The following is a 27430-nucleotide window of genomic DNA, read 5'->3' as shown; positions in this document are numbered from 1 at the left end:
GTGAGCAGAAATTTCCTCTTACTAAATACTGATACAACCACAACCTTTGTTTTTGGTACATGCCACAAACTATTTTCCACAACTACCAACTCCATCCCTCTCCCTGGCCAGTCCCTGAGCTGGACAAGACTGTCCATAACATTAGCATTCTACTTAAGTCAAAGAACAGCTTCCAACCTCATATCTGCTCCATCACCAATACCAACCTCCAGCTTCCGCTTATCACCTGTCTCTGTTCCTGCCTTCGTTGACCCACTGCTGAAACCCTCAGCCATACTTTTGTCGTCTCTAGACTTGGCTATTCCAATGATCTCCTGACCAGCTTTCCATCTAACCCCCAACATACACTTGAGCTCATCCAAAACACTGTGCCCGTAGCATGTCTCACCCCAGTTCTATTCAGAGCTCATGACTTTGCTTGCTGGCCTACAATGTCTTCTGGTTGGGCAATGCCTCAATTTTAAAACACTCACCCTCGTTTACAAATTGCTTCATGGTCTCACCGCTCCCTAACTCCAGCCATACAACTCTCTGAGATCTCTGTGCTCCTCAAATCCTGACCTCGGGCACATCCTCGATTTTAATCGTTCCATCACTATGCCTTCACGATGTCTGGGTGCTACATTCTGGAATTCTCTTCCTAAATTTCTTCATTCCTTTTCCTCCTTTAAGATCTTCTTTAAGATCTATCTCCTTGATCTTCCTAATAATTCCACTTCTGTTCAAAGGTCATTGATCTGAAACTTGAACTCTATTTCTCGGTCCACAGATGTTGCCTAACCTGCTAAGCATTTCCAGCATTTTCTATTTTTATTTCTAATAGCTCCGAATGTGAATTTTATTTGATGGCACTCCTGTAAAGTGCCTTGAGATATTGTACTCCATAAGTGTGATATGAATGTAAGTTGTTGTTTTTGGCATCAATGGAGCACATTGGATGTTTTACTATGTTAAAGGTGCTATATAAATGTAAGTTGTTTTTGGTTTTTTTGTCCTGCACATCCTTGGCTGCTCTTCAAATGTAACATATCCATTTTGCGACCAATTGCAAAGTTTCAAAATACCCTGATTCATATTGTGATGCAGTATTGTGTAATTATCTATTTCTTAAACCAAATTGTCCCTTTCATCTTTCAAACCCTTCTCAGAAACCTCAACATGCTCAATGAATCTACAAATTGAATGTATATGTATCACAATATGATAGCTTAATGGAAACATTCATTGAAATGTCATGGCTACATGAGAAGACCTGGATGGGTGCAGCTTCAATGTACTGGGACCTGGAGAACATTCAGGCTTGTAATGGCACCTGGGACCTGGAGAACATTCAGGCTTGTAATGGCAAGTAATATTCACGCCACACAAGTACCAAGCAATGACCATCTCCAACAAGACAGAATCTAACCTTCTCCCCTTGACATTCAATGGCATTACTATCGCTGGATCTTCCACAATCAACAGCCTTGGGGGTTACCATTGACCAGAAGCTTAACTGGACCAGCCATATAAATACTGTAGCTACAAGAGCAGACTGGGAATTCTGTGGTCTCCACCCCAAGCAAACACATCTGCAGTAGATTTCTCTGGCTCAGAGTTATTGAGCTGGAGTACAGGATGGATTCATTCCGACACATAGGGAGTTGGGGAAAGCTCCATGTGAAACTAGTTGGAACCACAGTCCTAGTTGAAAAGGTATATTGGAGGTTACAAGAACTTCAAATTAGTAAATGGAAGGATGGAGGGCCTAGGTGAAAAAACGTTGTATAGCCAACAGTTTGAACACAAACAAACAGGTAGTCAGTAGAGTGACAGTCACAGCTTGTGCTTTCAGCAATATAGGTAAAGGGAAAACTATAAGCTGTTTACTAATTAAACCAGGAAAGAGAAATAAGAAGCGTGTGAGTAGATCATTAACGCAGGAGGACATGTTTGGGTGTGTAGCCTAAGTGAGAGTTCTTTGTACAAACGCACACAACATAAGAAACAAGTTGAATGAATTGTAGGCAGGCATTCAACATGGAAGGTATGACATGGAAACTATTGCCGAGACATAGCTGATTATATGGTCTAGAGGAAAGATAGGGAAAATGGTAGAGGGGTGGATGGTAGAGGGCCTTTAGTGATTAAGGATGAAATCACTTCAATGATAAGAGAGGATGTAACAAGAAACTGTCATTTGTAGTCCCGTGAAATGAGGATGATGCCTGCCAGGCTTCATGATGTGATAACAAGAGATACAATAAAATTAAATGTAGGTATATGTTGACATGCAACTAAAGGATGGGTTAAAAACCATCACCCACTGCTTTCTCGAATGTGCCTTTGAAAATTCTGGAAAGAGATGCAGTGTTTTTTGTTGAGGTTCATCCCAAATTGCTCCATCACGTCGGACTCTACGTTCAATAGGTTGTTCCCAGGGATGCACGCTGAGATTAAACATCAACTGCTGCCAGATGGCCATCAAATCTTTGGTCTGCCCGAAACTTGTTTCAGTGCAAAGAGCTTGTTTCAGTGCAAAGGTCCAGGATTACACGCTGAAGGATGCTGTAAAGCTTGGGGCAGCACCGCAAAGGCTGAATAAGGAAAGGCCACTGTTTAAAGCCCTCCTGCCATAGCACACAGAGGGGCTGGTAAAATGGCTTGGATCGTATGCATCAGAGAATGTTGACATGAATGTTAAATATATATTCTACACATGACCTGTATTTCTAAGTATTGTGAGGCAACTCATGTACAGTATTGAAAGAATTTGATGTATATTATACTTTATGTAATGTCAAATTTGAACTGCTTTGCAATGCACCTTAATGAATAAATACATTTTTTGATGAAAAAAAGATTGTGATTAAGTTTGAAGCAGTGTAGCTTGGACACACCTTCGATACCCTAAAAAGATAAACATTAGTACTGTATATTTGTACATTTATTCAGAGCTATTTAAACAGGGTTCTTCTGCCTGGTGGCAACTTCCGGTTAGCCATATTTTAAATCTTCCCTTGCTCGTGGCTCCAAACTGGGTTGAACAGGAGAAATACAGACGAGCCGTCAGAAGGGGATTGCCACGCCTGACATTCTGCTTGCTCGCTGTTGAGATCCCCACAAGAAGGCAGAGTTTCTCCAAGTGACGCATTTGCCTTCACAAGGTTGAAAACAAAAGCTGCCATGATAAGTAGCAAATATAATCGGGCCACACATAAAGCTTATAAAATTGATGATAACCTTACAATAATTAACCATATATAAACTCAAGAAGCGTAAGTATAGCTGATTGGGAAACAAGCCTTTTATTCTGTTTTTTAATTGGTTATCAGTCTCCGCAGAGACTATCAAAAATTGCCATTGCCGACTATATTTCAAGTCGTCATAGCGGGGTATTGGGAAAAGTTTTCAATAAGCAATAATCGCGCCTCAGTTAAACTTCATTGGCTACAATACTGCCACTGCGCAAAGCTAACAATCTACTGGTGCCGAGTGCAGGTCTATCAGACACACACCATTCACAGTCATGATGAGTAAAATTAATCCATTTCAGTATGTTGTGCATTATCATCCAGAAGTAACTCTAACAACTGTCAAGTTATTTGCTTCAGTAAACTCAGCAGATTCAAACATTATTTCATCAACCAGAATGTTGAAATGCAACGGGAGAAATGAATATGCTAATTTTACTCATGACATCCAGTTAAATGAAGCAATCCGCGGTCGGCAGTGTTGGAGTTTCAAACGTTACTGGAACCGACTCAGTTAACGCTGTTTTCAGAGTCCACTTGCCAACCAATCAGCACTCTCTTCTCATACACTATAAAAATGTTGTTTCCCCTGACATTGGTATTTCTTGCGAATTGTCCTGATGAGTGCAGGGTGAAAAGCTTCGACCAAAAAAATCTCTTTTTTTTCAGCAATGTTCAAATCCTGTGCTCCAAAACAACTATAAGTTACTTTTTTCCTTAGTTCTGTTGAAGAGTCATACGGACTCGGAACGTTAACTGTGTTCCTCTCCGCAGATGCTGTCAGACCTGCTGAGTTTTTCCAGGTATTTTTATTTTTGTTTTGGATTTCCAGCATCTGCAGTTTTTTGCTTTTATATAAGTTACTTTTTATTATTTTATAAGTATAATAGAATTAGCACCATGTTTCGAATCATGATTAAAGTAAATTAATTGAGAGCACTGTGTTCAACAATGATGCACAGACTTGGTGTTTGCATAAAGTAATTCCTTTTATGAATTCTCATCAGAATGTGTGCTTATTCCTTTACTAATCTAAACAGGCGGAGATGAGATTTTTGTACAGCAACTTGTTATGATCTAGAATGCAGTGCCTGAATAGGTGGTGGAAGCAGCTTCAGTAGTAACTTTCAAAAGGCAATTGGAAATATAGTTGAAAAGTTAAAAAGAGTCTGGTGTTTGGGAAAAGAGCAGGGAATGTCAGAGAGCTAGCACAGCAGGATGGACTAAATGGTCTACTGTGCTGTATGGTTCAATGATTTGTAAAAAATCTTCTGACTTGTTAATACATCTATGTTGACTGATATTTTGAGATATTTTCCTTAACTTTTAAACCTTTAGTACAGTTTATATGTATATCAGTGCACTACTCTAGAATCAGAGATTGATGGATTTATTGAATGCTTTCCCACCCAGGAGGAGGATTCCAGTTTTGATTGCGCTATCAGAAGGCAATGTAGAGAGAAAAAAAGTTTTTCTTGGCTGGTTTCTTGGAACTCCCAGTAGCTAACAGTGGAAAAGCATTAATAGAGGAGTAGGAATGGAAAAATAAGTTCTACAGTTAAACTTTTCCTCATAAAAGTTTCAATCCTAACAGCAAGAATACACAGCAGTTTGAAATTCAGTGCTACAGTCTATAATATTTAAAAATGTAGACAAGTGATGTGAATGGCAAAGTGTGATTCTCATATTCCTTAATTAATTTCGTTTTTACGAACTAGTTTTGTATTTCCACTCAATTACCTTCATTATAATGTGATATAATCGCCTTCATTATAATGTTAGAATAGAATTTGTCAACGCTGAGAAACTAAATCATCCATTTATTGCATGGCACATTTCAACATATTCAGTTAATTTGAAAGGTGGTGTATATGACACTGGGAAACTCTTTGACATTTTAAACTGGAGCAAATTGAATTATGATTAAGTTATAAAACAGTTGGTATCCTTAGGCAGCACTGATTCAGTATTCTTGTACTATTTATAATCTATTCTTTGCACAGGTTTGCAGAACTACAATCATATTCTCAGCTGAACTTTCAATTGATAGAAGATGGAAATTGTGATCTCATTATTGAAAAGCCAACCTACTTCATGAAGCTAGATGCAGGTAAAGTCAAATAATTTTTCTATTATATGTGTCACAAGAATGCACAATTCTACTGGACTTGAAAGATTTTGTAAAGTGCTTTTTACTTCTTCTTCAACATGTATGAACTATCTATATTCCTTATTCATAATCATTAACAGACCTTTGAGTCCTAAATCATAGCCTTGCAGCTCAGTTCAGCGTTTATAAAACTTACATTTTGTTTTTAAAAGTTCAGAAATAATGTCAAGTTAGGGTTTTGACAAACACTGAATATGCTCCTAGAAAGAAATAAGTCGTTGGTGATTAATGGATGTGCTCTACCAAGAAGCCAACGGTTTGATGATATCATAGTAAGTGACCCCAACTGAACATTAACCAGCTGCATTTAGCAAAATACATCTTGCCTCATTCATTAAACATATTATTTACTTTCAGGTGTCAATATGTACCACCATTTCTGTGACTTCGTTAATCTCTATATTTCCCAACATATCAACAACTCTTTTGATACTGATGTGAACATAGTAATGTGGGACACGGTGAGTACATTATTGATATGCTACAGATTGTAGAGCACTAATAATAGGACCTTTATTTGTCATCATCTATTTACTGTGGGTAAATCAGAGAATGTAATGGAAACTTAATAAGGATTATTATACCTTCAAGAGAGTTTTTATTTCTGCACAATATATGTGACATCCCAGTTTGGTTTGCATTTCTTTATTGGTCTACAGTTGTTAGCCTACCTAGATTTTGTATTTTCCCGTGTTTATTTTAGATGGAATCATATCTGTTTGGATTACGAAGTCAAGAATTACTTTTGGTGCTGTATACATCTCTTCTGGCTCAATATTCTTTCCAAAGATTCTAAATTTTGTTAAATTTGGCTTCACAATGTCTGCCAACAGGCAGGAAGGTGTTTCCTGCAACTGAACTGATTGCCACTACCATACATTATAATATTTCATTTCAAAAAGAAGATCCTTCACAAGGTTGAAGATGTGGTAAAATCTCTGTGTTGCAGTGGACGGATTAGTAGCCAAAGTTCCCTACCTGGTAAATTCTAGATCCCATAAGGGATACTGGTGGGGAACATAGAAGAATGGCAGATGGTGAGGGATTCCTGAATTACTGTTGCGCTTCTTTTTGTGGCCAGTTACAGAGCAGTGGATATCTGCATTTTCCTTTTGCCTGTATTTGATGCAGTGAAACATAAATGACAGGAAAAAGAAAACTCCAATTTAGAATACTTATCCTCATGTTTAAATCCCTTTGGTGTGGCTTCGTCCCTCCCTACGTCTGTACATCTTCCAGTCCTGCAGCACTCATAGAGCACTCTCCTTTCAACTCTGGCATCTTGCGTGTCCCTAACTTTTCTCCATCAGTGGTGGCCTTCAACCACCTAGGCCTCAAGCTCTGGGATTCCCTCCTGATACCATTGCATATCTCCACCTCCCACTCTCCACTTCTTTAGTCAGCCCTTCTAGTGTCTACTTCCTTTGCCCAGTGCCCATTCTTGTCCTTTCTGTTTCTGGAAAGTGTTGGATATTTTCTTCAATAAAAGCACTATATAAATGCAACTTGTTTGACAAAACAACTTGAAAAGTGGTTCTTTGAACGGGGTGTCATTATATAATGTAACATATGCAAAAGAGCAAAAGGTGTTGGGTAATGTATTTGACTATAGAAATGCCACACCTGAACCTCTGAAGTGCTGTTTTCTGTTTTGAACTTATAATAGGAAAGATGTAGAATTATTGGAGAGAATCCAGAGGAGGTCTGTGAGGTAGAATATTCCTGAACTTTTGAGGACTGCAGAATAGGGAAAGGTAATCTAACCTGGGAATGGATATCAGAGGTCCTTAAGATTTTATGGATATGGAGATTCTGAATCCTGAAGAGTTCTCTCAGCCACAAAATTCAAAAATTAGAGACATAGTTCTAGGTCAAGGTTATTAAAGGAAAATAGGAAATTTAAACAACAATTCATAGTGGGACAGCGATAGAATTGTGAAACAAATTACTAGTAAGGGTGATGGAACAGACTTGCAAGGTAGATTTTATGAAAGAACTAGATGAATTCTAGGAAATAGCAGGGCTATTAGTTCCAGAAGGATGGTAAGGAACCTGTTGAGAGATGTGCAAGAACATGCTTGATGGACCAATTTTCTTCTTCGCAAAATATTCTTGTGTAATATAGATTGAAGCAAGTGTGTTTGTATAATAATCTGCTGGTGCCTTTGCTGAAGAGGAGTTGACAGAGAGAGTAGAGTTGGGGAATAAGTTTACTACTGTTACCTCCTAGCTTTTCGTCCATCTCTCTCAAAGTTCCTTGTTTGAATCCCTTAAGTAAATCTGTGGCCCATCTTTCCTACAGCTCTCTAAAATCAGGTTTCCACCCTGCAACAGCACAAGAACAACCCTAACCAAAGTTAAAAATTATATACTCTCTGTTTGTCGTCCTGGTGCAATATTGCTGCCTGTGTTGCTTAACTTTTCTGCAACCTTTCGAAGATGATACACTCTGCGATCCCGCAACGACCACAGAGGCCAGTTGAAGAGGAGAAGTTACACTCTCCGATCCCACAACGACCACAGAGACTCAGGCTTCCTTTTAACCGGTTTTATTCGAGCATATGCAAGGGAGCCACAATCATTCCTAAGAGTAAAGACCCAGCTCCCAGATTGATTACATTTCATTACTTTTGTACTTTTTCTCATCATAATACATTTGAGTACATTTGAATACATTCAATCGGTAACCAACACACTGGTCCCATGCTAACTCTATCCTATTGAGTACATAAACAGGTGATTTTGCTAACCAATTATTCTAAAGGATGCATACATAATTATATTATCCAATCAAAATTAAAACACGTACACAAAGACCTTGGTTCCCACAACTCAAGACTGTTTGTGTTTCATTAAAGCCCCCTCTTTGTTCATTGTTTGTCTTCCCATATCTAGGCTAAAACCATCTGCCCCTTCCCTATGTGAGAGGGGAGTACACTTAATCTAATTTATGTCACACTTTTGTCTCCAGTCTGACCTTCAAGGCTGTGTAATGTAGCAGCCATGTCTGCCTGGAGATTTTAAGGGTTTTTCAGTAAATTCTTACTGTATTCTCTCTTAGCATTTTTAATTTCTCCCTAACACTTTGATGAGGTCAACTGCACAGTCGTCTTTCAATGTCTCTCCTCTATTGTCCAACTCAGTGGGACTGCACTCACTTGGTTCCACTCTTGCCTATGCAACCAGAACATCTTCAGTAGTGGCTTCTTTACCCGCCCTGACATTGCTAATTCTAGCATCCCTAAGGATCTAACCTTGATCCCATTCACATGCCACCCTTTGATGCCATTATCCTGAAGATGTGTATGCTGATGACACCCAGGTCTACCTGCCCACCACATCTCATGATGACTCCATTGTCTTTGTGTTGTCATACTGCTCATCTGACATCCAGTCTTGGGTGCGCTGTGACTTCCTCCGGTTAAACATTGGGAAGACCATCGTCTTCGACTCCTGCCACAAACTCCACAGTCATGCTATCAATTCAGTTTCCTTCCCTGGCCCTTGTTTCAGGTTGAATCAGACTGGCCAGAATTTGGAATTCTACTTAACTCTGAGCTGAGCTTCTGACCTCTAATCTCTCCATCACAAAGACTGCCTACTTCACCCCAGTGATAGTGCCTGCGTCAGCATTGGCTGCTGAAACATTTAACATGTCTTTAACAATTCCAAATCGGCCATTTCTAATGTTGTGCTGCTGGCTGTGCCAACCTCGACCCTCCATAAATTATGGCTCATCCAATACACTGATTCCCCTATTCTACCCAGCTTACCTGTCATCCCTATGCCCAGTGATTTACATTAGCTTGTAGTCCTCCAACATCTCAAATTAAAATGATCATCCTCTTGTTTGAATCATGGCCTTACCCTCTCTCTCTTTCCATTATGTAATGCCGTCCTGCTCTATGACCTGCTAAGAGCTCCGTGTGTTCCTCCAAAATTGTGCCTTCCCGTTCCTTTCCCTCTATCGTTAGTCTTCAGCTATCTGGGCCCTGTGCTCTGGAATTCCTCCCCCCCAAAATTCTTTGCTCCTCCATCTTCTTATACTCCAGTGTGACCCTTAAAACCCACCTGTTGATCATATCACTCACCTCCTTCACCCGTCCTTTGTTATTCAGCTCTATGACAGGTTTCAGCCCAGGCAAGAGCACTATCTGTTTCAATGTAGCCAGTCCACAAAATGCTTCTCTCCAACCCCTAGCAATACTAAAGGGCCTTTAATTAACTCATTTTTCTTATCTACATTTTGCCCCATATCATCTATAGGCGAAGGGTCAGTTTTCATATATATGCTGATGATGCTAAACTCAGCCCCTCCCTCACTTTCCTTGACATCTTGACCTTTTTGTCCATTCAGATATTCTGTCTGACCTGAAGTGTAGGGGGAATCAAAATGTTCTTCAACTGGAGATTAAGAAGACCAAAACCATTATTTTTGAACTCTGCCATAAACTTGTTCTATTATCATTCAAAATGAAGACCTAAAGCAGCTATTATGTCAGCCGTTATGTTTTTTTTAATATCAGTTCAGTTTTAGGTTGTCAACGTCCTAATTTGAAAAATTTATATATGAAGGGACAAAAGGCAAAATTGATTGAACATAATCTGATTATACAGTCTAATTTAAATTATTTGGAATGTGGAGCAAGAAGTTAATGTTCAATTATTTTACACACTGTAAACTTAATTGCATTCATGATAAGAGCCCTACATCTCTGCAGTTTATTTATGACACATTTATTACTGGTAATCTGAATCTGAATGTGAATTATTTATTACTGTCTCTGAACTCTAGTAACCTTTAAGATTGCCACCCAAAGCAATTAAAAATAAATTTGCTGCTTGATAGTAGCTATCTTGCGCAGTAGGGGTGATGGTCATAATTTGCTATGCTGCTCAAGTTACTACGTTTTCTAAAAATTTGTCTTGCAAAAATAAAAATTGGATTTAACAACATATTCTAATGTGACCAATATAAACACTATTTATCACAGTACTTGCTAACCTATGTTCAAAAGTCCAATTTGGAGAGGATGAAGTTATTTGCCAGAAGCAAATGTTTTGCTATGGATATGTAGGCACCGTAGGTCCGAATGCATTGGGTCAGTGAAGAGCCATTCTCGCTAGAAGTTAATAGAAGGAAATGGCAGGCGTGTTCCTTCCAATCTTTTGTACACTGATTGATGAGCATTGTAATGGATGAAAAATCATGAGTGGAGTGTGTTTGATTTCCCCGATAGTTGCTCCTGGTGGGTGAGGCTCCCAGTCAGAAGCATGCAATCAAAACTGGCCTGCACTGGGATAAGAAGCACATTGAGTTATTCTGGTAGCTGTCTTTGTGATCAAATAGCAGGTGAAACATAGGTTGATTAACTAAACCAAAACCAGGCATTCACTGGTAACAGGAAATAGGAATACAAAGTAAAAATACTTGAGATGCTGGAAATCTGAAATAAAAGCAGAAAATGCTGGAAATAATCAGCAGGACATGCAGCAACTGTGGAGAGTGAGTTCATGGCCCAGATCTTCCACTCCCCATATCATCAGAGACCCAACGCACAGCGCAAGATGCACATTGGGAGCCCGCGGAAGTCCTGACATGCTGACCTCCATGGGAATTGCCTAGGAAGTTTGAACTATCAACAGGCAATTCCCCTGCTCCCTAAGACCCCCTGCAAAAGTCTCCGAGTCTGAGTTAGAATCAGAGCCTTTGGATAGTTCCGATTTACTTGCCTGAATATGTACCCAGGAAAAGTTAGACAGAAAAATCCAAGTCTAACTCCAAGGTAGCTCCAGAACTGATCCCCCCCATCACTCTTTCTGAGCCACCCCCCCACGACTCCCTCCAGAGCCAACCCACCTCACCTGTCTACTCAAGACACCCTCTTGCCACCTTCCGCCCTTCCCACCTTCCACCCAACCCACCTGCCATCCTACCCATCTGCCACCCTACCCAATTGCCACCTCCCACCTACCATGTCACCCACCTGTCACCCAACTCACCTGCCACCCTACTTAGCTGCCATCTTACCCACCTGTCACCTCACCCACCTGCCACCCTTTCCACCGACCACCTCACCCACCTTCCGCTGTATGCACTTACCTCACCCACCCTACCCACTTACCTTTTTACCTCACCCACCTACCCAATCTATCCATTCATCAATTCACCCATTCACTAACATTCACACTGGCCATTTAAACTTACCATATGGCAGCTAGTGCAGTAAAAAGGGGGTAGTTCTTGTGTACCCCCCGCGCCAAGACCCGGCAAGAAATGCGGAACAACATCGGGGCATGGAAAAGTTCGAATGGAGCGGCAAGCCTACGATGATTGCTGCTTCGCAGAAGATTCAGGCCAATATTCCAGACTGATGACCTTTCATCAGAAAAGTTCATCAACCTGAAAAATTAACTCTGTTTCTCTCTCAACAGATGTGGCCTGATCTGCTGTGTATTTCCAGGGTCTTCTGTTTTTAATAGCAGGAAATAGTAGCAGTTTCTTGTTGTTTGGATTGATTCTAAGGTGGCATTTATACCGTTCGACCATGTGCCAGCATCTACATTTTCTTGTGTTGTGAAATGTGAAAGGTTATATTACAGAATTACTGCAGGGTATTATATAATATTGGGAGCATAACTGGGAATTTGTTGGGCAATCCAGGACAAGGGGGCATAATATTAAAATTAGAATTAGGCCATTTAGAAGTGAAATCGAGAAGCACTTCTTTTCACAAAATTTTAGTGAAAATCTAGAACTTTCTCCCCTTAAAAGGCTGTGGATGCTGAATTAATTGAAATGTTCAACATTCAGATTAACAGATTTGTTATCGGCAAGCAATGTGGAGAAGAGCCATGTAGATGAATTTCAAGTACTATTTAGTCGTGATCTAACAAAATACAGGAACAGGCTTGAGGGGGAACGATCTTCTGTTCGCAGAGAGAAGGATAAATAAAGGATACCTTAGTGAAAAGGGAATTACACCATATTTTGAAGGTACAGGCATGAGCCTCATAGGCTTATATCATGGACAACATATTTATTGTCAGAATGAGTTGTCAGTAACAAGATATTGAAGCTAAGCCCAACAAATGTTTTATGCAATTGATTTGTAACTTTGATTACAAGAAAGAATTATGGTGTTTTGTTTTACTGTACTTCTTTTTGAATTATTTTGTATGAAACACTAAAAGGTATATGTGAACAGTTTGCAATGAGAAGTATGCAGTAACTATTAGGTGTCCACACAGCAAAATAATGATTTTAAAATCATATTGCAATACAGTACTATTTATTGTGATGATTTGTTTCTGTCCAAAGCGATTGTTATATGTGTATTTTGCTGTTAACATTATGAATTCCACTGACAGAAGGTAGGAAAAATAGATTTCTTTAATATTTCAATATTATGATTTGAAAAATAATTGACCATAAACTCTTGCTATCTACATTTTGCCATGTGAAATGTTTCTTTCTTTTTCCCACATGCAACTAAGATCGTTTGGATGATGACTGTATGGGTTATGATAGTGATGATAGATTTTGCCAGGATAAGCACAGCAGAGATAGACAATGTGTAAGAGAGGTAGAAAGGCAAATTGGAGCAGTAGTTGGGAGCAGACTAGAGTGGTGTTGCCACTCAAGATCACAAATATTGTGGTTGTAGGATTGTCATCAACTTTAGACTTTGACCTATTTTATGACAATCGTTGCCCTTCTTACATTTTATTTTCAGATTGGTTACATTATTTTAGCAGACATGTGAAAGTTTGAAACTTGAGAACAGGCAGGAAGTGATGAACTCAGTGGATTGAGCTTCATAATTGCGCACACACATGCACCCCTTCCTGAGGACTCCACCATGACAGATGCCAGTCCTCAATCAGTTTGATTTATTCCACGTGATATCAAGAAACAGCTGAAGACTATGGACCCTGACAACTTCCCAGCTGTAGTACTGAAGAGTTATGCTCCAGAGCTAACCATGCCTCTAGTCAAGCTGTTCCATTACAGCCAAAACACCCAACAGCATGCAAAATTGCCCAGGTATGCCCTGTCCACAGAAAGCGGGACATATGCAATCCAGCCAACTACCGCCCCATCAGTCTACTCGTCAACAAAGTGATGGAAGGCATCGTTGACAGTGCTATCAAGTAGCATTTATTCAGTAAGAACCTGCTCACTGCCACTCAGTGTGGGTTCCACCAAAGGCACTCAGCTCCTGACCTCATTACAGCCTTGGTCCAAACATGGACAATAGAGCTGAATTCCAGAGGTGAGGTGAGAGTGACTGCCCTTGACATAAAGCCAACATTTGATCGAGTGTGGTAACAAGGTGCCCTAGCAAAATTGAAGCCATTGGGAATCACTAGAAAACTCTCCACTGGTTGGAGTCATCACTAGCATGTGGTTGATGGGGTAAATCATCTCAGCCCCAGGACATCACTGCAAGAGTTCCTCAGGGTAGGCCCAGCCAATTCAGCTGCTTCATCGATGACCTTTTCTTCCATCATAAGGTCAGAAATGGGGCTGTTCTCTGATGATTCATGAAACTGAAGTAGTCTGTGCCCGCATGCAGAAAAAAACTAGATAACATAGGCTTGGGCTAATAATTGACAAATAGAATTTGCATTACTATCTCCAACAAGAGAAAATATAGCCATCTCTGATTGACATTCAACAGCATTAGCATCACTGAATCCCCTACCATCAACACCCTGGGAGTTACCATTGACCAGAAACTTAACTGGGCCAGCCATATAAATACTGTGGCTACAAGAGCAGGTCAGAGGCAAAGAATTCTGTGGTAAATAACTGACCTCCTGACTACCCAAAGCTTTTCCACCATCCACAAGGCACAAGGCAAGAGTATGGTGGGATACTCCTCACTTGCCTGGATGAGCGTAGTTCCGTCAACCCTCAAGAAGCTCAACACCATCCAAGGCAAAGCAACCCACTTGATTAGCACCCCATCTGCTACCTTAAATATTAATTTCCTCCACCACTGTTGCACAGATTCAGCAGCGTGTACCATCTACAAGATGCACTGCAGCAACTCACCAAGGCTCATTTGACAGAATCTTTCAAACCTGCAACCATTACCACCTAGTAGGATAAGGGCAGCAGACGCATGGGAACACCACCACCTGCAAGTTCTTCTCCAAGCCCACACACTATCCTGACATTTTTCTTTTTTTTATTCTTTCATAGGATGTGGACGTCTCTGGCAAGGTTAGCATTTGTTGCTTGTCTCTAACTGCCCTTGAGAAGGTAGTGGTCTGCTACCTTCTTGAACTGCTGGATTCCACTTGGCGTAGCTACACCCACAGTGTTGTTAGGAAGGGAGTTCCAGGATTTTGACCCAGTGATAGTGAAGGAATGACGATATTGTTCCAAATCAGGATGGCGTGCGGCTTGGAGGGGAACTTGTAGGCGGTGGTGTTCTCATGCACCAGCCCTTGTCTTTTTAGGTGATAGAGGTCACGTATTGGGAAGATGCTGTTAAAGGAGACTTGGTGTGTTGCTGCAGTGCATCTTGTATACAATACATACTGCTGCCACTGTGCCTTGGTGGTGGAGGAGGGAGTGAATGTTTAAGATGGATGGGGTGTTGATAAAATGCACTGCTTTGTCCTGGATAGCATTCAGCTTCTTGAGTACTCAGCCAGGCCAGTGGAGAGTATTCCAGTACACTTCTAACTTGTGCCTTCTAGATGGTGGACCGACTCTGGGGAGTCGGGAGATGAGTTACTTGCCGCAGAGTTCCTAGTCTCTGTCCAGCTTTTGTAGCCACTATATTTATGTGGCTATTCCAGTTAAGTTTATGGTCAATGGTAACCCTCAGGATGTTGATAGTGGGGGATTCAGCGATGGTAATGTTGTTGAATATCAAAGGGTGATAGTTAGATTCTCTCTTGGAGATGGTCATTGGCTGGCACTTGTGTGGCGTAAATGCTATTTGCCACTTGTCAGTCCAAGCCTGAATGTTGTCCAGGTCTTGCTGCATATTGACATGGACTACATCAGTATCTGAGGAGGCGTGAATAGTGCTGAACATGGTGCAACCATCAGCAAACATTCCACTTTTAACCTTATGATGGAGGGTAGGTTTTGATGAAGCAACTGAAGATCATTGGGCCTAGGACAGGAGTTCCTGAGGAACTCCTGCAGCGATATCCTGGGGCTGAGATGATTGGTCTCCAACAACCACAACCATCTTCCTTTGCGCTAGGTATGACTCCAACCAGTAGAGAGTTTTCCTATGATTCCCATTGACTCCAGTTTTGCTAGGACTCCTTGATGCCACACTCGGTCAAATACTGCCTTGATGTCAAAGGCAGTCAGTCTCACCTCACCTCTTGAATGTGGCTCTTTTGTTCATGCTTGGACCAAGGCTGTAATGAGGTCAGGAGCTGAGTGGCCCTGGCAGAACCCAAACTGGTACCTGGACTTGGAACTATATTGCTGTTCTTTCACTGTTGCTGGGTCAAAATCCAGGAGCTTCCTTCCCAGTGGCACTGTGGGTGCACCTATGCTGCATGGACTGCAGTGCTTCAATAAGGCAGCTCACGACCACCTTCACAAAGGTACTTAGGGATGGGCAATGAATGCTGGCCATGTTAGCAATGCTAACTTAAACAAATAAAAAAAAAAGCCATATATTGACTTTGATGTCTGACTTTGAAACTTGTCAATTCTATTAACTTAAAACTTCACTTTTCTATCATTTTATGCAGTGGATGGAGACATCTAATTACAACCACTCCCACACCCACAGCACCACCCCCCCCCCACCACCCAACACCAATCCCCGTCCCCACTCCCTATCCACATTCCTGATCCTGGCATTTAATTTTGATTTGTTGCTGCTTGTGTTAACAGAGTTGCTGAACATACTTGAGCTATTTCTCTGTAGCTCCATTTTCAAGACTGTATTCTGCTGTGCAAAATGTTACAAGGTGGAAAATATATAAACCAATTGGCTGTTATAAACTATAGAGAATAGCACAGGGACAAATCTGCTATGATTGTGTGGTTCATTGGGCATTCGGAAATGATTGGTACCGAATTGCAGAAAGTGAGTTTAATGGTATTTTGGGCTGCAGGGAGTGGGAGTCAGGACCTTGGGCTGGAGAAGTGATGGAGGGCAGATGCCAGAGATTAAAAGTTGTAGACTTTATTACTTATTACCAATTACTCTTGACTTAATTTGTGCTATACTTAAACTTAAGTTTTCGCATATCGGAAATGAACCACTTCAGTACAGTATAGCATGTGAAATACATATTCAAAATCGTCTGACAGAGGACGAACTGAACATACCCATCAGTTTTAAACTTTTACAATTGTGTGTAGTTTAAAAATATCAAGGTTCTGATCTGCTGTCAGTGGAAAATACCCACAATTATAAAAAGTTTGCATAACTTGACCAATAGTAGTTGTGGAACTTGGTGATCTAGGGAATAATATGTCAGTTGAAGACATGGGGCTGGATTTTATGGGGTTGGTAGGGAGCCCACCCACCAAAAAGCAGGCTGCTCTGCAGCCATTTTACGCTGGAGACAGCATTAATTGTCTAAGGTCGAGATTTCTGCCTCGATCTGGAGAGGATGTCCTGGCCTAGAGAATTGCTGGCCAATCAGATGGCTGGCCGCTCTGTATAGCCCCAGTAGCGCCAGGTTCAAGCAGTGGCCACTGCTGGGACTACAGGCAGTCCCCGAAGAAGAGGAAGTTGTGGAGCCGGATTTAGGAGTAAGCCGGGTGCATCGGTGGTACCTGGTTGGCCGACGCCAGCGAGGGGGATGGGGGGAGCGTTTGGGTTTGAGAGGCCAGGAGAGGTGGATTAAAGGTTGGGGGTGTGACTTGTAGGGGGAGGGGGTGGTTGGGGTTTGTGGCTCCGATAGGCACAGGGGGACCCCAAAGGAGGTTCTCCCCCAACTTGCCCGACACCAGTCTGTGCAGTAAAAGCTGCTGGGCTACCCACCTGGCTTGGGCTTCTCCCTGCTGTAGGTACAATAGCAGTGGAGGTGGAATGAGACATTTAAGTGGCTATTAATGTGCTCAAGGGGGGAGGCTGCCTGACACTTTCCCCGCTCACTGTAAAATTGGAGACAGGTCAGTAGCAGGTGGGAAGGCCATGCACTGCATTTTATGAACCCGCTGCCTTCAAACACACTGGTGGGGGCCCATAATGCCTTTGGTATAATTTTAAAAATGTAACAAAACAAGGAATAAAATAGTAAGTTAAACCTTGCATTAACCTAAGTAGTCTAGCATCAGTACTCTGCCTAGATACTTGTCAGGGACTCTAAAAGCCTGTTGAAATTCTGGGTGTTGGGTTGCTTTGTTGAGTGTGGTAGATAAACTATGTGATGCAATGCTACCAGAAAAATTCTGTTAAGAACATAGAATAACATCTTTCTGTTCTGTGAAATACAGGATGTGCTCCATATGTATGAATCTAGCTTAGTTGATCAGTTGAAAAAAAATCTCTGCTGGCTGCAAGGGATCCAATGCAAAATGAACTGTGGTATTCTTAAGTTTATGGTGGATGCTAATTTTTTACCTCCTTTATGCCAAACTCTCGTCCAAGCATCTGTTACTGCCAGCCTTGACTCTCCAGAGCTCTCTTTGCTGACTTTTCATGTTATACTCTACATATGTTTAAATTTGTCCAAATCTCCTGCTGCATCCTTTCAATCAATGTGTTCTGCTTCTCTGTCAGTCTCATTCTTCCCAACTTCCATTGGTTTCCCCATCCCCAAGCCATTAAATTAAAAATCCTCATCACTTATCAATCCCTTCAGCCTTACCTCATCCTACCTCTCCACTGGGCTGGTGTAAGAGTATTTGCTGCCCTAGGTGAACCTTCAACCTGGCATCATCTCCCGCCCCACCCACACTTAACTTTTGAAAATAAATATAGTAGAATGGTCACATGCTCACACAATCGCTAAAAACTGTCAAACTAACAGGTAGTTGTTATCTATGGCCGGTCCTCTGCCCTTGCTCTGTTCTCAGCCTTCCACTGCTCTGTTTCTGCAATACCATGGCCTGAATTTCATGTCCCGCTCCCCGCCCGCCCCAGCCGGTGTGTTTTCAGGCAGGGGAAGGGGGAATGTGAAATAGCACAAATGGGCTTCCTGCTTGGTTTCCGCTCGTCCGGACCTCTCAATGATTTTACACTGGGGCAGGCGAGGCCTCGGATGGGCCACTCAACCGTGCCCCAGTTGAGGCCCTTAAGTGGCCAATTGTTGACCACTAAAGGGCTGTTTCCCGCCTAGCCTCAATCTTTAGGCTGGTGGGAGGATCTCTTCGATGTGAGGGAAGCCCAAAAATGATTGGGTTTAGGCCCCGGGCAGGGGGGGGGGGGGGGGGGGTCGGTCTCCATCAGAAGTCCCCTTCGAACTTCGGGCGCCCCCCCCCCCGGAACTTAAGGTCCGGTTGCCGGTTCCCTCCCCCTGCAGGCCTTCACCCCAATACCCCACTCTCCATCTCCACAGGCCTTCCTCACCTTCCCGCCCTGAGACCCTGACAACACCTTTCTGGGCATTCCTGGGGCTTAGGTTCCGTGACTTCATGAACTTCCACTTCTGTCCACTGCAACTTCTGGCGCTGCTGGACAATCAGATTGGCCGACAGCTCTTAAAGACGGGACTTCCTCCAGAGTGAGGGCGGAAGCCCCACCTGCAGCCAATTAACGCACATCCAAGCATGAAATAGCTGCAGGGCAGGCAGTGTCAGCAGAGATGTTCTCCCCGCTGATTCTCCATTGGCGGGACGGGATACCCCGCCATCTGAAATATCCTGGCCAATGTTCCCTCTGCGCCACACACTAGATTTGCGCGTTCCACACCTGCACCCCTCACGGGAACTCAACCCGCATAACCACGAGATCACCGAGGAGCTTTTTCGAATGGTTGAACTTGAAAACACAAAGCTCTTAGGTAGCCAGCATTTTTAAATAGCGGCCCCGCCCATTCCCAGCGCATGATGCTGGATAATAGAAATGAACTGTTGTGCATAGGAATAAAAACTAAAGCAGTCTCGCTTCTCAAATAATTCTTCTTAAGCTGGGTACCCGGAAATGAAAACTTTTGTGTTTTGGAAATTGTGTGGAGAGGGAAATGTAATAATCCATACACCTTCTGAGTGTATGACTGCACTGGTGCTAGATGTTACAGATGGTAAAATGACCTGCACAGAAATGCAGTAGCAAAGCCTGCTTCAATTTTCACTTTTAGTATTAAAAATCAAATTAACAAGTAAGGTCACACAGAGAGGGATCTCAGTAACAGCTTAATATTTACAGCTCTACCAGGTTCCAGCTTTTACACACACAATTTCTGTTTTATAGCAATGTATTGCCTAAAATACTGTCCACATGAGCAAAATATAATTAATTATGCCACTACACTACAGATGGCTTAATTGTGATCTTGCTTCCAAGTCAAACTTTCTAGCAGTTACACAACATGCATGCCAAACAGTGGAAGTCACGTGCGCTAGACAGAGCTAAGCGATTCCACAGATCAGATCTAAGCTCTGCAGTCCTGCCACATCCAGTTGTGAATGATAGTGGACAATTAAACAACTAACTGGAAGAGGAGGCTCCACAAATATCCCCAACCTCAATGATCGGGGAGCCCAGCACATCAGTGCAGAAGAGAAGGTTGAAGCAACAATCTTCATCCAGAAGTGCCGAGTGGAGGATCCATCTCGGCCTCCTGAGGTCCCCAGTATCACAGGTGCCGATCTTCAGCCAATTCGATTCACTCCACATGATATCAAGAAACGGCTGAAGGCACTGGATACTGCAAAGGCTATGGGCCCTGACAACATTCCAGCAATAGTACAGGAGACTTGTGCTCCAGAACTAGCTGCGCCCCTAGCCAAGCTGTTCCAGTACAGCTACAACACTGGCATCTACCCAACAATGTGGAAAATTGCCCAGGTAAGCCCTGTGCACAAAAAGCAGGACAAATCCAACCCAGCCAAATACCGCCCCATCAGTCTACTCTTGATCATCAGCAAAGAGATGGAAAGTGTGGTTGACAGTGCTATCATTTGTCACTTACTCACTGATGCTCAGTTTGGGTTCTGCCAGGGCTACTCAGCTCCTGACCTCATTACAACCTTGGTTCAAACATGGACAAAAGAGCTGAACTCCCGAGGTGAGGTGAGAGTGACTGCCCTTGACATCGAGGCAACATTTGACTGAGTGTGACATCAAGGAGCCCTAGCAAAAATGGAGTCAATGAGAATCGGGGAAAACTCCACTGGTTGGAGTCACACCTAGCACAAGGGAAGATGATTGTGGTTGTTGGAAGTGAAGCATCTCAGTCCTGGGACATCGCAGGAGTTCCTCAGGGTAGTGTCCTAGGCCCAACCATCTTCCGCTGTTTCATCAATGGCCTTCCTTCCATCATAAGGTCAGAAGTGGGTATATGCAATCGTTTGCAAACAATGTTCAGAACCATTCACTACTCCTCAGATACTGAATCAGTCTATGTCCATATGCAGCAAGACCTGGGCAATATTCAGGCTTGGGCTGATAAGTGGCAAGAAACATTTGCTTCACACAAGTGCCAGGCAATGATGATCTCCAACAAGAGAGATCCAATGACATTCAACAGCATTACCATCACCGAAACCCCATTATCAAAATCCTGGGAGTTACCATTGACCAGAAACTGAACTGGAGCAGCTATATAAATACTGTGGCTACAAGAGCAGGTCAGAGGGTGGGAATTCTGTAGAGAGTAACTCACCTCCTGACTCCCCAAAGCCCGTCCAACATCTGCAAGGTACAAATCAGGTGTGTGTCCATGTGACCATACGATGTAGGAGCAGAAGTAGGCCCTTCAGCCCATTGAATCTGTTCCACCATTCAATGAGATCATGGCTGACCTGGTAATCCTCAATTCCACTTTCCTGCCTTTTCCCCATAACTCTTGATTCCCTGACTGATTGAAAATCTGTCTATCTCAGCCTTGAAAATACTTAACAACCCATCATCTACAGCCCTCTGCGGTAAAGAATTCCACAGATTCACTACTCTCAGAGAGAAGAAATTCCTCTTCATCTCTGCCTTAAATGGGCAACCCCTTACTCTGAGATTATGCCCTCTGGTCCCAGACTCTCCCACAAGGGGAAACAACCTCTCAGCATCTACCCTGTCAAGCCCCCTAAGAATCTTACATGTCTCAATAAGGTCGTCTCTATTCTTCTAAGCTCCAATGAGTACAGGCCCAACCTACTCAACCTCTCCTCATAAGAAAATCCCTCCATACCCAGGATCAGCCTAGTGAACCTTCTCTGGACTGCCTCCAATGCCAGTATATCTTTCCTTAGATAAGGGGACCAAAACTGTTCACAGTATTCTAGGTGTGGTCTAACTGGTGCCTTGTGTAGTTTTAGCAAGACTTCCCTATTTTTATATTCCATTCCCTTTGGAATAAAGGCCTACATTCCATTTGCCTTCCCTATTACCTGCTGAACTTGTATGTTAGCTGTTTGTGATTCATGCATGAAGGCCCCCAAATCCCTCTGTGCTGCAGCTTTCTGCAGTCTTTCTCCATTTAAATAATATTCAGCTCCTCTATTCTCCCTGCCATAGTGCATAACCTCACATTTTCCCACTTTATATTCTATCTGCCAAGTTTTTGCTCACTCACTTAACTTGTCTATATCCCTCTGTAGACTCTTTGTGTCATCCTCACCACTTGCCTGGATGAATGCAGCTCCAACAACATTCAAAAAGCTCGCACCATCCAGAACAAAGCAGCCCACTTGATTGGCACCCCATTCACCACCTTAAACGTGCACTCCCTCCACCACCGATGCACAGTGGCAGCAGTGTGTACTCTATAAGATTCAATGCAGCAACTCAGCAAGGCTCCTTCGACAGCACCTTCCAACCCCACGACCCTTACCACACAAAAGGACAAGGGCAACAGATGTATGGGAACAACATCACCTACAAATTCCCCTCCAAGTCACACATCACCCTGATCTGGAACTATATCGCCATTCCTTCACTGTGGCTGGGTCAAAATCCTGGAACTCCTTAACAACACTGTGGACTGCGGCCGTTTAAGAAGGCAACACACCACCACCTTCTCAAGGTCATTAGGGATGGGCAATAAATGCTGCCCTAGTCAGCGATATCCACATCTCATGAACAAAGGAAAAAAAGGTTATATTGGCAGAAAGTACAAATGATTGTTTTGTTTAGAATGCTGACAGCATTTTGTGTCGTGTCTCGCAAAAGAAGTACCTATATGAAAAGCAACACAAGTAATTTAACTACTAAACACTTTGATCTCTTAAATAGTTTCCCAAAATCTGTAGCCACATGCTGTTTGAAAATCAATCTAAATTTTCAAGTGTCCAAACTGGTGTTTTTCGGTATGACGCAGAGTACTGGAAGGGTCTGAAATAACTTGTGAACATCCAAAGATTCAAAAGCAAAAGTATGAAGCAAACTTCAAAGACCAGCAGCAATGAATGGTTGAAGAGGAAACTCCAATCATAATGTTATGGTGATGACCTAGCTAAATAAGGGTTGGGCTAGCAATCCCGGTGAAGGTGGCAGCTCGGCATTTCATGAGATAAATGGCACTTGGAAATGATTCAGAATCTCAGTGCAAATGAAAGGTCCAAGAACATTAGCAATCACAACTTATCACTGTCCCACAGACCATCTGACACTGAGGAGGGTTGGGCAAAGTTTATTTCACTAAAGCCACTTGACTTAAAAATTAGGAGAAAAGCCTAGGACTATTTCAAATACGATGCCCATCCAAAGTGAAGGAATTTGAGCTCACTACGGGTATGAAGGAGCAGACTAAAGGTCTGGGACTCTCAGAGACAGTGGGTTTGGTAGGAGAATAAATGCTTTAAAATGGGTTTAAAGATTGTATCCATAAATGTGCGTAGCATTAAATCTACTACGCGATGTGTTGCGACCTTGGACTACCTAGCCCAGGTCAAAGCTGACCTGTTGTTTCTGCAGGAGTGTGCGATACCGCACCTCAGCTCCTACAGGCAATGGTCACGATGGTGGTCCCATGGGCCATCGATCTGGTCGGGCGGAAACGACTCTCGTTCCTCCGGCCTGGGTATTCTGCTGCGGGGAGGCAACTTCACCGTCTCCGAGGTTAAGGAGGTGGTGGGCGGGCGACTCCTCGTAGCAGACGTAATGTACAAGAACGCTCCACTCCGGTTAATTAACGTGTATGGCCCGGCACAAGGGGCTGAGCGGCTGGAGGTTTTTCAGCAGCTCCCACTGCTGCTGGCGACCTCCAGGCCGGTCATTCTGGGCGGTGACTTCAACTGCATCATCGATGCGGCTGGACGATCCGGCAGGGCCGGCAGCAGATTGGACGCTATGTCCAGATCCCTGATGGAAACAGTTAAGGATGCCAAGCTGCACGACGTCTTCAGCAACCCTGCAGACAGAGCGCAGCGTAGATACACCTGGTCGCGGCCAGACGGGTCCATTCGTTCCAGGATAGACTTCCTGTTTGTGTCCCGTGCATTCACAATCAGATCCACCGAGGTCAAGTCGGTGTTCTTCTCTGACCACTGCCTCCTACTGGCGGACTGCCACTTGGAGAAGGACCTGAGGGTGGGCAGGGGGGCATGGAAGCTAAATGTGCAACTGCTGACCCCAGAGAACATTGAGGAGCTCAAGAGGGATTACAAAGGTTGGAGAACCGTGAAACCCCTCTTTGAGTCCCTGACACACTGGTGGGAAGCGATCAAGGGAAGCATCAAGAGGTTTTTCATCCTCAAAGGCACCCAGAAAGCTAGAAAGGAACAGAGGGAAATGTCCCGACTCCAGAAAAAGATGCAGAATCTGCTCCGGCTGCAGTCGATGGGGGTCGATGTCAAGGAGGAGCTCCAAGAGGTGAAGAGCCAGCAAGCCTCGCACTTTGCCTCGGAGGCCTCCAAGATCATCTTCCGTTCCAGAGTCCGCTCCGTGGAGCAGGATGAGACGTGCTCACGTTTCTTCTTCCAAAAGGTACACAGAGAGAGCTCTGTGATCAGCAGCCTGAAGGAAGAAGACGGCTCAGTAAAGTCATCACGGTCCGACATTTTGAGGATCAGCAAATCCTTTTATGCCGGATTGTATGACGTGAAGCCCACGGACAGCACGGCCTCCCAGTCCTTCCTGTCCTCTATCACGGAGGTCTTAGACGACAGTACGCGGGAGAGCCTGGACAAACCGCTAACTCCTGATGAACTGACTAAGGCCCTTGAGTCCTTCGAGAAGAGTAAAACTCCCGGAAGCGACGGCTTGCCGGCGGAGTTGTATTCGGCTCTGTGGGACTTAATCGGCCCAGACCTGCTAGGAGTGTACGAGAGTATGCTCCTGGCCGGTAGTATGTCAGAATCCATGAGGAAAGGCATCATCACCCTCATCTACAAGCACAAGGGGGAAAGGGAGGAAATTAGAAATTGGCGACCCATTTCACTGTTGAATGTGGACTATAAGATTCTGTCCAAGGTCATCGCCAGTCGGGTCAAATCCGCTCTGGAATTGGTGATTCACCCTGACCAGACCTGCTCTGTGCCAGGCAGGAAGATCTCTGACAGCCTGGCGCTGCTCAGGGATACGATTGCCTATGTACAGGACAGGGGTGTGGATACCTGCCTCATCAGCTTGGATCAGGAGAAGGCCTTTGACAGAATATCGCACACCTACATGGAGGATGTGCTCTCCAAAATGGGGTTTGGGGAGGGAATTCGAAATTGGATCCAACTGCTCTACACTAACATCAATAGCGCAGTCTCAATCAATGGGTGGGAAACAGATAGCTTTCCGATTAAATCTGGAGTCAGGCAGGGCTGTCCTCTCTCGCCTGTTCTTTTCGTGTGTTGCATAGAACCCTTTGTCGAGTCCATCAGGAAGGATCCGGGCATAAGAGGAGTGACAATCCCAGGCAGTGGAGGCACTCAGGTAAAAGCCTCCCTGTACATGGACGACGTCTCCGTCTTCTGCTCGGATCCGCTGTCGGTGCGCAGACTGATCCACATCTGCGACCAGTTTGAACTGGCCTCGGGAGCCAAGGTAAATCGTGGGAAGAGCGAGGCCATGTTCTTTGGGAACTGGGCTGACCGATCCTTTGTCCCCTTCACTGTCAGGGCTGACGGCCTGAAGGTGCTGGGGATATGGTTCGGAGGGACCAGGGCATGCGTTAGAAACTGGTAGGAGCGAGTGTCTACGGTGAAAAGGAAACTGGGCATGTGGGAGTGACGCTCCCTCTCCATTGCGGGTAAGAACCTGGTCATCAGGTGTGAGGCACTCTCGCTGTTGCTGTACGTGGCGCAGGTCTGGCCCATTCCAGACTCCTGCGCGATGGCGATCACTCGAGCCATCTTCCGCTTTATCTGGAGGTCGAAAATGGATCGTGTCCGCAGGGACGCGATGTACAAGCCTCTAGATAAAGGGGGAAAAAACGTGCCCAACATCGCCCTCATACTGATGGCCACCTTTGTGTGTGGCTGCATCAAGCGGTGCGTAGACCCTCAGTACGCAAACACCAAGTGTCACTACGTGCTGAGGTTCTACCTGTCCCCGGTGTTGCGAAGGATGGGTCTGGCCACGCTGCCGCGGAACGCTCCAAGTAGTTGGACCGTGCCGTACCACCTGTCCCTGGTGGAAAAATTTATGCAGAAAAACACCTTTGACCACAAGTCCATCAGGCAGTGGTCAGCACGTAACGTCCTAGAGGCCCTGAGGGAAAAGGAGAGGGTGGACCCTGTGGGATGGTTCCCCGAGCAGACTGTCAAAGTCATTTGGCAGAATGCCTCATCGCCAGAACTTTCCAACAAGCACCAAGACGTAGCTTGGCTGGTGGTGAGAAAGGCCCTCCCCGTCAGATCCTTCCTACACGCCAGGAGTCTCACCCCCTCTGCACGTTGCCCTCGAGGTGGCTGTGGTGGGGAAGAGACCGTTGTTCACCTCCTTGTGGACTGTGCCTTTGCAAAGAAAGTCTGGAGAGAGATGCAGTGGTTGCTGTCGAGGTTCATCCCGAGCAGTTCTATGACACAGGACTCTGTGCTCTACGGGCTGTTCCCAGGGACACACACCGAGACAAACATCAACTGCAGCTGGAGGATCATCAACTCGGTGAAAGACGCGCTTTGGTCTGCCCGAAACCTGTTGGTCTTCCAGCACAAAGAGTTGTCCCCGACCGATTGTTGCGGACTGGCACAATCCAAAGTCCAGGACTACGTGCTGAGGGACGCACTAAAGCTTGGGGCAGCTGCCGCAAAGGCGCAATGGGGAAGGGTCGCTGTCTAAGACCTTTCTGCCACAGCGCACCGAGGGGCTGGGAACTGTTTAAACCCCCTCGGGCTGTACAGCTCAAAATGAAAGGCTGTAAATGATTGTAATATTGTTTGTACTGATGCACCTGGTGATACATTTTGTAAAAGTTTAACCTGGATTGTACCCTTGTAATGTTGTTTTTGAAATGGTTTGGAATGTGATCGAAGATATTTTATGAATAAAGTATATTTTTGCAAAAAAAAAAGAACAGAACTAAAGGTTGAAGATATTTTATGAATAAAGTATATTTTTGCAAAAAAAAAAATGAACAGAACTAAAGGGGAGAAACCTCGATCACAAATTCTGCCAGGGAAAGGTAAAATGGCTATAACCAATCAAACCCCATATCATGGGGTACCCAACACTGTCCGAGTCACAGTGAAGGGTAGTGAAGAAGGAGGAGCAGCTATGGACCGGGCTCTCTTCACCAGGAGGATCCTGCTGAAGGTGTGCGGTTTCGAGGCTGCGGATATCTACTGCCTGCAGGATTTCCCCAGTGCTGGATATTTTGACGTGACATTCCAGCGAGTGGCAGACTGCGTCAAGCTCCTGAAGGTTTTCAAGGAGAAGAGTGACCTGCCGGAGATGAAAATCCTGACAGCGGAGCCGCTCTTTGCTCTGCCTTTGCAACGGGACCGTGTGGTGACGGTGCATCTGTACAACCCCTTCGTCCCTGTCGCCGACGT

At 44.0% G+C, this 27430-nt stretch overlaps 1 protein-coding gene and 1 non-coding gene across 3 annotated transcripts in view; one reads left to right on the top strand and one right to left on the bottom strand.

Moving 5' to 3' along the window:
- Nucleotides 1–27430, top strand: part of eogt (EGF domain-specific O-linked N-acetylglucosamine (GlcNAc) transferase) — a 98696-nt gene that overhangs the window by 34140 nt on the left and 37126 nt on the right. For both annotated transcript variants that reach the window (XM_078543690.1, XM_078543688.1), the window contains exons 8-9: nucleotides 5237–5343; nucleotides 5761–5864. In XM_078543690.1, coding sequence (XP_078399816.1) covers nucleotides 5237–5343; nucleotides 5761–5864 — 211 coding nt within the window. The remainder of the gene's footprint in view (nucleotides 1–5236; nucleotides 5344–5760; nucleotides 5865–27430) is intronic.
- On the bottom strand, nucleotides 3315–3455 carry LOC144682343 (U4 spliceosomal RNA). The gene has a single exon (XR_013576996.1). It is a non-coding gene; the product is annotated as a U4 spliceosomal RNA (small nuclear RNA).

This window comes from Cetorhinus maximus, chromosome 6 (assembly GCF_964194155.1).
Source record: "Cetorhinus maximus chromosome 6, sCetMax3.hap1.1, whole genome shotgun sequence".
Classification (NCBI taxonomy): domain Eukaryota; kingdom Metazoa; phylum Chordata; class Chondrichthyes; order Lamniformes; family Cetorhinidae; genus Cetorhinus; species Cetorhinus maximus.
The sequence above is the reverse complement of the archived record's forward strand: the minus strand, read 5'-3'. Positions and strand labels throughout refer to the sequence as shown.